This window comes from Fomitopsis serialis (genome assembly GCF_022376445.1).
Source record: "Fomitopsis serialis strain Sig1Antser10 chromosome Unknown B0H18scaffold_2, whole genome shotgun sequence".
NCBI classification, from domain to species: Eukaryota; Fungi; Basidiomycota; class Agaricomycetes; order Polyporales; family Fomitopsidaceae; genus Fomitopsis; species Fomitopsis serialis.
The window spans coordinates 364,887-377,719 of NW_025954962.1; the positions used below are offsets into that span (position 1 = coordinate 364,887).

Sequence of the window (12,833 nt, forward strand, 5' to 3'; positions counted from 1 at the left end):
CCGCGGCCCCATATATATAGCCCGCGCACAACCACGTTGGCCACAACATAGTCCCCACCACCATGTCCAACCCTGCCACCATCTCTGACTGCAAGTGTGTCCTCGTTATCGGCGCGACCGCCGGGATAGGCCGCGACCTTGCCCTCGCTATCCATGGCTGCCGTCCAAGCCGACCGTCATCGCGCAGGGAGGCGGCAGAGAGGCTGGACGACGTCGCGAAGCAGGGCGAGAGAATAAAACACTCAAGTTCGACGTGAACGCGAGCCGTGACGCGCTCAAGAGTGCCGTCCAGGACGTTTACCAGAAATACCCCGACGTATGTTGCAATCCCAATACGAGGGTCTATGTACTCATGAGTATATGCGTCTAGCTTGATGCCGTGCTCTTCGTGTCAGGCATCCAGCATTGTTTGACTTCAAGAAGCCGGAGAGCGTGAACCTCGAGAGTGAGTGCCCCATGTTGTCTCAGTACTTGTGCTCACATCTCGAGCCAGTATTGGAGGAGGAGCTGAACACGAACTACACTCGATCACCCGCATGGTGACCTTCTTCCTCCCCCACTTCCTGAAGCTGAGCGTGAGTCTCTTGCCGTGTCTCTCGAGTGAAACTGGACGGTGGTATGCAGGAGAAGGTCGTCCATCACTCATGATCACCGTCACCTCCGGCCTCGCCATGTGCCTGGCCATGGGTGCCAAACTACTGTGCTACCAAGGCCGCCCTCCACAGCTTCACCCTATCCCTCTACACGCAGCTCCGAGACACCAAGGTTAAGGTCATGGAGATCTTCCCACCGTGCGTCTTCGTATATCACTGTTGCCTGTTGTAGGACTACGCTAACGACGCGCCGACAGGCTCGTCGAGTCCGAGTTGCATGACCGTTCGTACTCTCCGGCTCCTCCCTGTAGGGTAAGCTAACGACGACTTTGAGATCAAGGTACTACTCCGAAGTGTCCAAGGTGTGGATGCCGCTCGAGGACTTCACGAAGGAAGCATGGAGGGCCTCAAACGTGGAGACGTGGAGATCCCCGTCGGGATGGTAAAGCAGCAGTGGGAGACGTTCGAGAGCGGCAAGCTCGAAAAGGTCCAGAATACCATGAAGCTTTTTCGAAGTAGGCGCAGACGATATGTGCCGGGCAACCGGCAAATCCGGAGAAGTGAATACTAGTAGGGTTGTACACTACACAGAACGGTTTCGAAAGCAGGGCGACAAGTGGTTCCACAGAATCCAAGAACAGCAGGTACATATAACACAAACACGACAGCAAACGATCTACGTGGAGGTCATGGTAGTCAAGCTATCAAGGCCTAAATGGTACATAGCAGACTCACAGCAAGATCCGTACGTCACACAACTCAGCCATCACCATCCTCGCCATTTACTCCGTACTAGATCAGAGGAAACACCGTCATCCACATCTGCAGCTCGCCCAGACTTGATCCCGGCGGCTTGATCGAGAGCCTACCCGACCGCCTCACTGGTGTCTGGGGCGGCCCCATAGACGTCCGACGTCTCTTCGGCGACGACCCGCCTCCTGCCTTCACCGCGTCGGTCTCTGTACCGTCAACATGGAACCTGTTCCCTGCAGACGCTTCATTCCCCTCTTCGCAGTGGGTTCCGGAGCGGGGTAGGCGACGCAGAGGGTGCTTGTGACGAGGACGCTGCGGTTGTGGACTGGTCACGGTGCCAAAGCGGCCTGTACTTTCGCGCCGCCTCAGAACTCCCTGTAGAACTCCACGTTGAAGCCGATGCACTTCAGGAGCACGCAGGGCGCGCGCAGCGGCCGGAGCGTAGTCCTGGAGGATATCTCAACTCCTTCCTTGTCTTTGATCTTTCTCCGAGTCGTCGCCGTGTACACATGCTGCGACTGGTAGCGCATAGGACGGTCAGCGTGAACGATCTCGCCTGGGGGAAGGCGCACCTTCTCCGGGAGAGCTAACCACTCGCCCGCCGTGAGTGCTCCGTCCTCGTCACCTCATACGTCCCAAAGTATCTGAACTGTTTCTCCGCGCCGATGAACATGGGGCGGATCTCCGCTTTCTTGAAGCGCTCACTGTCGTGGTCGCCCAGACCGACCTGCATGTACCGTGCGCGCCGGGCTTCGTGGGCAGCCATGAGTTCTGGTTGAGGTTAGGGCAGAGGAACTCGCCGATATTGTACTTCACTGCGAGCGGCCGCGCGCTATTGGTTATACTGGGGATGAAGTTCAGAATGTGCACCTCGGGCAGTGGTGCAGGGCGCACCGGACGAATAAGCCTTGAGGGCTCCCGCCAAGGAGCTGGGAGAGCTCGGTCTTGCTGAACGAGACGGGGCCTGCGAGCTCGGGTGGCAAGAAGGATCGATCTCGGGATAACTGGCGAGTACCTCCATCCTCGGTGGCGAGATCGGAGACGCATAGCTGGCAAAGTCGACTGGGCCTTCGTTCTTTCCACCTCGTTTCTTCTTCCCCGCGCCAGGCTTTCTGTTATCGGGTCACTTCTTCGGGCCAAAGGAATGACACATTGTACGGCGGTACTCACGAGATGCGGCTCTGCTTACAGACGCCTGTGGTTGGGTCGAAGAGATGAGCACACGGCCAGGTATAGAGAAGGATTTCCTCACCTCCACTTGTGAACCTGGGCGCTGTAGAGCTGATGGGTTTACAGTCACTGAGCCAGATTGTATCTGCGAGAACATGATTGAGTCGGTATCTGAGGTTGGACATTATGATGATCTGGCACGCACCGCAGCTTCAATTGTACAACTTTGGTCTTCAAGTCTTCATTCTCTTTCTGCGCCGCAGCCAGCTACCAAACGACCGAACCCAGTCAGTCGCGCGTTCTGTATGCGCTCTCCCTCTGACAGACCTGTTCTGAGAGCGCATTCGCTCCTGTAGCAAGGTTTCATGTGCCATTCCCTGGCCCACGCGTCGAGTTGTGATAGGATCGACTGTCGCCCTTCTGCTTGTGCATTTTGAGTCTATAGTTATGTCGGCTGAATGGTCAGGATCGTATGACACACTGGTCCAGTGAGCAGTGACCTTTTCGAGCTGTGCCAGGAGTGATTGAACCTCGACCGTGAGCTCACGCACTTCCCTGTCTTTTCCTTCGAGTTCCGTGCGGAGGGTGGTGATCGAGTATTGGAGGTCGTCACGCTCACGCTGAGGACAGTCAACCTGATATCATGACGCTGAATTGCACGCGGCATACCTCGCGTTTGGGTCAAAACCCCCTCTGAGTGCCTCTCCAGCGCACGTTCTAGTTCTCTTTGAGCCTGTCGTTGTCCTCCGTCAGGGCCGCATGCTGCGAGAGCAAGTGCTTCTTCGTATCTTCCGCGGCAATTCGCTGCCATTTCACGTGGAACGCATAAGATGAAGCCTGGAAGATCTTTGGAAGAGTATACCTTCTCTTTTTCTGCCTCCACCTCGTTCTGCAGAGCATCCTGCCGTGCTTGCGCGCCAGCGAGTTCTGTTCGCAGTGTCGCATGTTCGATGGCAGCGAAGCCTTCCGGCATGCGCAACGAGGAGACCTGCGTCTCTGCATCCTCCGCGCGCCGCTTCCATCCCTTCAACTGTTCCAATGCTCAGCGCCCTGCTCAACCATACCCAAAGGTCGCGTCCCCGGCTTACATCTTAGCAGGCGGGTATTCTCGGCTGTCACCTCGGAAGAGCTCTGCTTGCAGATTCCGCGCCTCAGCATTGAAATCGCGGTATCCAAGTCCAGGACATGTTCCGCATCGGGCATGAAGAGCATAGAGAGGGAGAGAGGCCAAGTGGGAACGGGCGACTATGCGTTTCCAGCAAGGTTTGGTCGCCAGCGCGCCTCAGCCACAGACGCGTCGCATCGAGATCTCAGATCTGTCACGACCCCGCGCAAACTTCGAGCTTCGCGTTTGCCTCGAACAATTCTTCGTAGACTCCAGCAAGCCATGCCCACACGAGTGTAATAGCCCAGTATAACTCCAGTATTGGCCAAGAACCAGGAAAACATTATATATCGGCACTAAGCGTAGTAGCGATAGCAGTCTATGGAGACGTCGATAACGACAAGTGTTTTATCCAGCCTGCACCCCTCTCACTCACAGCATAAACGTCAGCGGGTTCTCGAGATATCCCTTGAACGCGGCCAACCACCGCGCACCAACGGCACCGTCAACAGTCCGGTGGTCTGCGCTGAGCGTGACCTTCATGATCTGCGCCACCTTGAAGCCACGCTCCTCCTCTGGCGCGGGGACCAATGTTGATTGCGTCCCGCCGACGGCGAGGATACATGACTGTGGGGGGTTGATGATGGCCGTGAAGTGGCTGATGCCGAACATGCCCAGGTTAGACACCGTGAAGGTACCGCCCTACACGTATCGGTCAGAAAACCCTCCACATGTTCTGTCACGCTGGACCAACCTGGTACTCTTGAGGCTGGAGCTTGCCGTCCCGAGCCTTCTTCGCGAGAGACTTGCCTTCTGTAGAAATCGAGGCGAGACCCTTCGCACCGACGTCCTTGATAATTGGCGTAATGAGACCGGTGGGAGTAGCAACAGCAACCGAGATGTCAGCCTTCTTGTACCTGATTTTCGGAAAACATGAATCAGCAGAGGTCACCACAGTGAGAAAACTCAGTCATACTGTCTGATGACCTCGCCCATCCATGCCGAGTTAGCCTCCGGAACGTCCGCGAGTGCACATGCAACTGCCTTGAGCACGAAGTCGTTCACGCTCAATTTAGCCGTCTTGTCCTTCTCGCCTAGCGTCTTGTTGAAGACTTCCCGCAGCTTCATGACCTTGTCCATGTTGATGTCAAGCGTCAAGTAATAGTGGGGAATATCCTGCTTCGACTGTGTGAGACGAGTACCAATCGTGCGCCGCATGTTGGTAATCGGAGTGTCGACGTAGTCCGGCAGAGGAGCAGTAGGGGAAGGGAATGACGACGTCGGGGCAGCAGCACCACCCGTTGCAGAGGGCTGGTACTTCTCGACATCCTCCCGGAGAATACGACCCTCGGGACCCGATCCCTTGACCTTTGCGAGAGGGATTCCACGTTCAAGGGCAATCTTCTTGGCAAGGGGAGATGCAAAGATGCGGTCGCCCTTAGGGATCTCCGGTTTTGTCTCGGTCTTGGGTGCAGGTTCGGAGGACTTGGAAGTCGGCTCGGGCTGGGGGGGCTCCGGAGCCTTCTCCTCCTTCGGGGCAGGCTTCTCCGACGCAGCCTCAGAAGCCATCTTCTCAGCCGCGGAAAGGTCATCGCCCTCCTCAGCGAAGATGGCAATAGGTGCTCCGACTGCGATGTTCTTCGCGCCGTCCTCAGCCTACAACGAATGCATCGAGCTGAGTTTGACAATGATAGCCCGTCGGCACGTACAATAATCTTGGCCACTATGCCTTCATCCTGAGCCTCCACGTCAATAGTAGCCTTGTCCGTTTCCTATGACGCTTGAACGGTCAACTCGGCCAGGCGCGCAGCGTCGTGTCATATACGCACGATCTCCAGAATGACATCGCCCGCAGAGAAGGACTCGCCCTCCTTCTTCTTCCACGACGCAATTCCGCCCTCCGTCATCGTTGGACTCATGGCAGGCATACCGAATTTTGAAAGGGCATTTCTCCGTGCAGAGACGTGCAGGCCTGACACGAAGGTCAGTGACGGCATCCTCCCGAACATAGAACGAGACACATACGCCTGGTGAGGATGCTGCGTGCAAGACGGGAGGCCATGGCGGTCTGTGTCTTCGACGACGGAGGGGGAGGAGAGGGACAGTGAGAGTGTTTACGAAGACGAGTGGGAGAGTGCAAACAGGCACAAATGCGCTGGCGACCCGCGACGGAGGCCGCGCGATCGGCAAGTCTCGGGGTCGCGGACGCGCTCACGACTCTCACACTGGGGGCAAAACGCGATGTCCTGGGAAGGAATATGCTGAGGGCATGTGATGATTAGCTAAAGAATTCTGACAATACTTTGCACAAGGATATTGTGAGTACTGTTGAAGTAATCCTAGGATACACGGGGGCCGGACATGGTACAATGCAATACAAATGTCTGTTGTCCGGATATGAGTCACATAATATGTTCTGCTCAAATATGTCGAGAGCAGGCTACATATTCCTCGCATACTTGTATCGAACACAATGTAAAACGATGATAGCTTTCCCGACCCAGGACATGCATGAATCAGGGAAGGATTATTCTATATTTACTCATTCAGAATACTTCAATAATACACGAACTTTCCATACTTGGTACATGACAACACAACACCAAATTCGACGACTGCGATCTCGATCTCGACCACGATCTCGACCACGACACCGACCGCGACTCAGACACCGACCGCGATCCCGACTGCGACCCCGACTGCGACATTGACCGCAACACCGACTGCGACATCAACGATGAACTGCAGCACAACACAATGTCGACCGCATTAAGAGCGGGAATTGTGCCATCGCGGTCAATGTCGCAGTCGATGTCGTAGTCGGGATCGCGGTCGGTGTCTGAGTCGCGGTCGGTGTCGTGGTCGAGATCGTGGTCGAGATCGAGATCGCAGTCGTCGAATTTGGTGTTGTGTTGTCATGTACCAAGTATGGAAAGTTCGTGTATTATTGAAGTATTCTGAATGAGTAAATATAGAATAATCCTTCCCTGATTCATGCATGTCCTGGGTCGGGAAAGCTATCATCGTTTTACATTGTGTTCGATACAAGTATGCGAGGAATATGTAGCCTGCTCTCGACATATTTGAGCAGAACATATTATGTGACTCATATCCGGACAACAGACATTTGTATTGCATTGTACCATGTCCGGCCCCCGTGTATCCTAGGATTACTTCAACAGTACTCACAATATCCTTGTGCAAAGTATTGTCAGAATTCTTTAGCTAATCATCACATGCCCTCAGCATATTCCTTCCCAGGACATCGTGTTTTGCCCCCAGTGTCATCCAACACCTCATATTTTTTGCCCACGGCCGCATCCATGTCGTCCGATTTCGTCCTCCCTGGCCAGCCTATTCCACTCCCCCGCGGCCCCGTACCGCAACTCGGAAGCGGCATCTACTCCAGGGATGGCCATGTCAGAGCAAGCCTGGTCGGTGTCCCCAGCTACGAAGGATCTGTTGGTCTCTTCTATCCTCTCATCTCTGGCTCCTTCAATGATGTATGCGTAATGAACTCGTTCACTTGAACGCGCTCTGGGGTGCAGACTCTGTCAATATCTCGGACGCGACCCCACGCGCCTTCTCCAAATTCTATCGTGCTCGGTTCAGTAACGCGCCTATCGCCCCAGCAAGCAATGCTCTCCATCTCCGTCGTCGACGGTGTCCCCTTGCCTCCCGGTGAAGAGTTTACGGGAGTGATCCGCGTGCAGGACGTCAGGGCAACTGAAAAAGACAAGGTGAAGATCGCTGACTGTTTCCGAGGTGGCGATGTTGTGAAAGGACTTGTCGTGAGTGGAGATGGTCTACCAACGCGCTAACATGCTGAATGTTTCCAGCTATCACTGGGGGACGCACGTAGTTATTATGTGACCACTGCCCGCAATGACCTGGGCGTCATCTTCGCGACTAGTGAAGCAGGTGGGAATCACAGCTCGGTTGGCTGAAGCTTTTGGATTGACAGAAAGCAGGTGCGACAATGGACCCCGTCTCATGGCAAGAAATGCGCTGTCCGCGGACAGGAAGGATCGAAAAACGCAAATGTGCTAAGCCAGAGGGCTTGTAATCGCTATTGGCAATGATCTCCTCCTTGCCCACTACTCTGCATACCTGTATCATGCAAAATCCATGTATCATCTAGTTATCTTCGTCATTGTTTTCCTTCCCGATGAAGTCCGTGTAGGCCCAAGAGTGTGAAGGCCATGTTTCCGGCAGGGCTTTCATTACGTCTTGTGAAATCGCAGATGCTGTTTGCCCTTTGGGCAATGATAAATTCAAAACTGTGTTGATACTATCAATCATAGGACTTCTTTGCTTCTGCGACTTAAATGAACAGAAGATCAGCGCGATTTACTCAGCTAAGAAAACCCGTAGAATAAGGACTCCGATTGTCACCGCACAAAGCGCGTGATATCGTGTCTAAACAAAGAAAATTGGACAATTAGCTATATTCGTAGATGCAGTAGCATGGGACGAGCGTAGACAGATGCTACTGGAAGAGATCTAGGCATGTATTCATCTGTTACGTGCCAGTTAGGATTGTGGAGGCCAAATACTGGACCTGCCTAAAACGGCGAGCGGCCGGTGACCGCGTGGCAGCTCGACAACTGAACCACTCCCACTGCAGGCGTCTCTCTTCGTCTCTCCGTTCAGGCTCTGGCACCGGTGCTGGCCCCCGCTTTGTACTCTACTCTGTGACATGACGGCGGTCCTTCAAGCGAGTGATGTACTGAACAGGGATAGGACCATGTCTTCGTTTGACGACAATGCAGTCAAGTAAAGACCTCCTACTGTCATCCGCGGTCGCTTCGCTGATAGTGCACAATAGTTATTCCTCATCCAATGATTGGAGGGCGAAGTACATGGAGGTCGCGGATATGCTGGCAGAAACCCGCACGGAACTCGATGACTTTCACGCCTCCAGTAAGGAATTGGAGGAGGAGTTGGAGAGAGAGCTGGAGCGGACCGAGAAAGCGCAGCAGGATCTCAAAGTCAAGGTTGCCAGAGCCGAGCAGGAGAGAGACGAGTGGAAGGTCAGCACGCTCGTTGAGGATGACTGTATGCGTCTCCCTCATCGGTGTTATGTAGTCCAAATTCATGTCGTTGCAAACGATGCACAACACGACAACGACGTCGCTGCAGCGCGAGCTCGACACGTTGCGTGGGGACCATCAGAAGATAAAGGTGCAACTTCGAGAATTGGAGATGGGCAACGACGATCTGGAGCGGAATGAAAGAGCTATCTCGTCAAGCCTTGCCGATATTGAAAGCAAGTATGCGAGGGCCCTTGAGGAGAAGATACTTCTTGAACACGAGCTTCTGGACAAGGCGAATGTTGAGGAGGAATATCAACGACTCAAGGACGAGCTCAGAGGTGCGTACTTATGGCATATTTCAATGGTAACATGGTTTACTGTCTCAATTGATTCGTAGATGCGAACGAGGAGATCCATATAATGAAGGACCAACTTGCTGCAGCACAGTCACGTCCCACGATGACGGACACCGAGTCAGCACGCTCTGTCACTTCCACTGCACCCTCTTCCATTTCCGATGACAACCTCCTCAGCATCCCAACACCCTCAGACCTCCGCTTAACCGACCTCTCGCCGGAATCCGAGACCCCAGTCAAGGAGACACCTAAGTTCGCAACACATCCTGTCAGATCACCCACCATTCCCGGCGTCACTCCGTCACCGCTGCTTCATAGATCTACCTACAAGATATCACGCTTGGCGACGCCACCGACCAGCTCTTCGCCATCCCTTGCTCGCTCGAGCACTGTCCCATCGTTATCTACACCCTCGCGTCTTGCTCCTCGTACGCCTGTTCCCAGACCGATTGCCAGCCGCAATGTGTCGAGTCTTAGCTCCACGAGCACCAGTAGTGGTGTTCCTGGAACTGCATCGAGGAGCAAAGGCGTGCAGATGGTGTCGGAGATGAGGGCTCGTGTCAAGGTGTTGGAACAGAAGATCCACACTCGCGTTCCGAGACTACGCATGGGCAGCACGACCAGCCGGACGACAGCGATGCCCCCACCTCTGCCACCGAAAGCGGGCCCTTCATTCGTATCCGTCTCTCCTGCCCCTTCGACTTCGTCGATGCGATCATTGAGCAGCGATGAACGGCTGCTGCAGACGAAACCTCGTCGACCAAGCTTTGACTCCGAAGGGGATCGCAAGCGTGGGTCTGGGGGTGACTCCTCGGGATGGGTCCTTATCATGGATGATTCGCCTTCTCCTGCAAAGGATAAGGACAAGGAGCGGAGGCGCACCTCGAGTCCTTCAGCACCTTCCGCCTTCCGCCCTCTCCCTTCAACACCCCATGAATCACCATCCCCGACCGGCATACCTAGAGCACCGAGCGCGCTGTCTCAGAGTACGATGCATACTGGTATTCGCCGCCCACAGTCAAGAGTGTCGGAAGGGCGAAGCAGTGTCAGCACCAATGCTACTACGAGCACGGCTAGTTCGATCCCAACACCTTCGTCACGCCCAACGACTCCCACCTACCTTCCTCTTCCCACGTACGGAGGTCCGGGGCATGGGCTGAAGATCTCAACAGGACCGGGCTCAGGGGCATACCAACTGAAGCGATCTTCTCTGGGAGCCCCGGCCAAGTCATCGCCCATAGCCACATCACCTCCCCCTCACGCGAACATCACTGTGCGGCCAATGACAAAGTCCACTATCGCCAACTCGATGTCGCAGAGCCGGATCGGGAAGCCAGCGGCTCACGCAGCCGGTCGGAGGAGTGTGGGTGAAACCTCCGGAGACGAGATGTTGACTGTTCGCGACCTATCCCGAGCGAGGTCTGGGAGCACGACGGCTGTGTATGGGAAGAGGGGTGTATAACGGAAGTTGCTGTCTATGTTCTCGACTGTGCATACTCTTCGAGTTCCCTATCTTCTGCGCTAACCTCGATCCTCCGCCAGTCTTTCTATCTTCTACAAGTATAATGAACTGACGATTTACGATGCAGTCGCAGTTTGTGTCCGCGGTTGCGGCTGTACATCCATGCTCCCTATATCCCATGGCTTTTGACGATATCCCCGGCCTGCCTGGTTAGAGCTTCAACCCGACCCTGTTCATTCATTTGGCGCCACCCTGTGCATCTGAGCTATAGCGACACTAATGTTATGTAAAGAGTACCTTTCCGTCATTCACTTCCCTGTAGCTTTGCTTGAATATCAATATTACAACTATTTATTATTCGATGTATGCTACGGATCTCCGCTGTCTGCAGCCTGTAAGGTCGTGGTATAGGTCAGCCTCCGATACTTTTGGTAGCCTCGAGCTCGAGTCGATTATCCAGGTCCGCGTCGGTATGCACTTATGGTTTAGACGCCCACGCCGCCACGCAGAACGCAGACGCGTTTAGGCGCCCACAGCCACTTTGACTTGCACACTGAAGACTGCCCGCCTGTAGCGGCGGTATTCGCGATGACCACGCCTACTCCTTCTTCTAGCATGCTGCCGGTGCGCTCTCTGAATCGGCAAGAGGTCCTGGATGAAGATGAATACACAGAAGCCCTCTCTCGTATCATCGCACGCGACTTCTTCCCATCTCTCGTCCACCTCGAGACAACCAACGACTACCTGGATGCCCTGCGGACGAAAGACCCGCAACTCATACAGGCATCTGTTCGACGGATGGAAGGACTGTCCACCCCGATGAGCTACCGCACTCGTCCATGGGAGACGCCCTCCCAAACGCCATACGCAGCGGGGCCCTCAGAGACACCGTTGCGCACACCGCGGGACGAGCCACCGGCGAAACGGGCACGGTACGACACGGACATGAGCTTGGACGCGTTCCAGGCGAAGTATACATCCGAAGACAATTCGAGCTTCACGCAGATTCTGGAGGAGGAGAATAGGAAGCGGAGGGAGCGGTGGTCGTGGGCTTGGGAGGCGCAGAAGAGGGTGGAGGATCAAAGAGGGAAGATGCTGGAAGGGAGGGAGAGGCTCTTGATCGAGGGCCCTGTGGCGACCGGTGTCCGAGAGAAGTTCGCCATAGAGGCTCCTACACCCGTTGGGCTACTCACGGACGGGTCCTCGTCCGGGGACGTGAAGGACGATTCGGAGAAGGGAAAAGAGGTAGTTCTCAAGGACAAGGATAGTGAGGAGGAGGTAGAGGAAGTGGATGTCATGGCGCCGAATAAAGACACGAGATCAGCCGGGGTAGATGGCTGGAGGTTCAAGGTATGTAACCCATATTTCCTCACGACACTGCAAGCATCTAACCGGTGCCGTCTTAGGCGCGAAATGCATTTATGTTTCCGCCAGATGCGGATGTGTCTCCGTACCACGCTCCCGTCACTAAGGCGGCTGTAGAAGTAAAGGGTGCACCAAAGGCCATCAAGCATGGTAGCACTCGTCTCCCGGAACAAGACGACACAGTTGCAGGATCAGTGTCCGCGCCTGCAAGTCCGACACAGTCTCGTATAGACGCAGCCATTGCCGGCACCCCATGTAAGCATCACATCACGTTAGTACTGTCATACATGGCTGAGGCTGACTACGACATCCAGACCGGCCGAAGTCACCAACTGGCGACAACTTTGCACTCGTCCCTTCGGTGCCATCGCCTACACCGTCGGAACTCGGCCCAACCGCGATGAAGCAGCTCATGACCTGGGGGACGCTGACCGCCACCCCGCGTATCCTGTCCCAAACTGATGACCCTTCGGAACCATCGTCCGGCATGCCTCCCCCGACCACGCCCTTCCACATAGCCGCGCCCTCCGCCCGCGAACGCATCTCGCACAAACTGTCTTCAAACGCGGCGAAGAGTCTGCGGGCGAAGGCGGGTCTGCTCAACGTGCCCGGTATTGCGCGGGCGCCGGCCAGTTCGAGCGCGCGGAAGAGCTCCATGCCGCCGCCCTCCTGGACGCCGCGAAGAGTGGAAGCCGCTGGTGGGTTGACACCAGCCGCCAAGAGGTTACTGGACAGAAGTACGATGGGAACAGCAGCCGCTAGAAGAGCTGAAGCTATGGGCAGGATGGCAGGGTGGGAGGGCAGCAGCGCTCAGAAAGACAAGGACTTGAATCGTATTCGATGGACTCCTACTCCTAGCCCTGTATCGAGGAGACCATGATAGAGTATATCACCTGTACACCTACAAACTGGACCTGCCATGTATACTGTTTGTATCCCTTGGGGCCATTATTTCCGGCGCACGGACCGCGGTCAATTGACGCAGTAGCTGAC

At 55.1% G+C, this 12,833-nt stretch overlaps 7 protein-coding genes across 7 annotated transcripts; 4 read left to right on the plus strand and 3 right to left on the minus strand.

Moving 5' to 3' along the window:
• Positions 1-62: 62 nt before the first annotated feature.
• On the plus strand, positions 63-1,164 carry B0H18DRAFT_1081399 (uncharacterized protein; the record flags this gene model as incomplete). Its single annotated transcript, XM_048031388.1, has 10 exons — positions 63-212; positions 248-316; positions 371-388; positions 421-445; positions 502-579; positions 625-673; positions 726-791; positions 851-880; positions 934-955; positions 997-1,164. The coding sequence occupies 10 exons, from the start codon at positions 63-65 to the stop codon at positions 1,162-1,164; spliced, it is 675 nt and encodes a 224-aa protein (XP_047900220.1).
• A 547-nt stretch (positions 1,165-1,711) lies between these two features.
• On the minus strand, positions 1,712-2,112 carry B0H18DRAFT_1113007 (uncharacterized protein; the record flags this gene model as incomplete). Its single annotated transcript, XM_048032890.1, has 3 exons — positions 1,712-1,864; positions 1,919-1,939; positions 1,972-2,112. The coding sequence occupies 3 exons, from the start codon at positions 2,110-2,112 to the stop codon at positions 1,712-1,714; spliced, it is 315 nt and encodes a 104-aa protein (XP_047900221.1).
• Positions 2,113-3,233: 1,121 nt separating this feature from the next.
• Positions 3,234-3,719, minus strand: B0H18DRAFT_1113008 (uncharacterized protein; the record flags this gene model as incomplete). Its single annotated transcript, XM_048032891.1, has 3 exons — positions 3,234-3,320; positions 3,379-3,546; positions 3,636-3,719. 3 exons carry the CDS (start codon positions 3,717-3,719, stop codon positions 3,234-3,236), a joined length of 339 nt encoding a protein of 112 aa, XP_047900222.1.
• A 199-nt stretch (positions 3,720-3,918) lies between these two features.
• Positions 3,919-5,760, minus strand: B0H18DRAFT_969248 (dihydrolipoamide acetyltransferase). Its single transcript, XM_048043582.1, has 6 exons — positions 5,647-5,760; positions 5,451-5,593; positions 5,331-5,393; positions 4,598-5,277; positions 4,376-4,538; positions 3,919-4,323 (listed from the first exon to the last, which is right to left on the minus strand). The coding sequence occupies exons 1-6, from the start codon at positions 5,681-5,683 to the stop codon at positions 4,054-4,056; spliced, it is 1,356 nt and encodes a 451-aa protein (XP_047900223.1). The 5' UTR covers positions 5,684-5,760; the 3' UTR covers positions 3,919-4,053.
• Positions 5,761-6,944: 1,184 nt separating this feature from the next.
• Positions 6,945-7,687, plus strand: B0H18DRAFT_1081401 (uncharacterized protein; the record flags this gene model as incomplete). The annotated part of the gene is made up of 4 exons (XM_048031389.1): positions 6,945-7,082; positions 7,170-7,412; positions 7,461-7,542; positions 7,593-7,687. The coding sequence occupies 4 exons, from the start codon at positions 6,945-6,947 to the stop codon at positions 7,685-7,687; spliced, it is 558 nt and encodes a 185-aa protein (XP_047900224.1).
• A 535-nt stretch (positions 7,688-8,222) lies between these two features.
• On the plus strand, positions 8,223-10,835 carry B0H18DRAFT_969257 (uncharacterized protein). Its single transcript, XM_048043583.1, has 4 exons — positions 8,223-8,397; positions 8,450-8,654; positions 8,710-8,995; positions 9,055-10,835. Exons 1-4 carry the CDS (start codon positions 8,321-8,323, stop codon positions 10,473-10,475), a joined length of 1,989 nt encoding a protein of 662 aa, XP_047900225.1. The 5' UTR covers positions 8,223-8,320; the 3' UTR covers positions 10,476-10,835.
• A 255-nt stretch (positions 10,836-11,090) lies between these two features.
• On the plus strand, positions 11,091-12,720 carry B0H18DRAFT_867862 (nuclear protein DGCR14; the record flags this gene model as incomplete). Its single annotated transcript, XM_048039890.1, has 3 exons — positions 11,091-11,825; positions 11,882-12,095; positions 12,155-12,720. The coding sequence occupies 3 exons, from the start codon at positions 11,091-11,093 to the stop codon at positions 12,718-12,720; spliced, it is 1,515 nt and encodes a 504-aa protein (XP_047900226.1).
• Between the last annotated feature and the right edge of the window lie 113 nt (positions 12,721-12,833).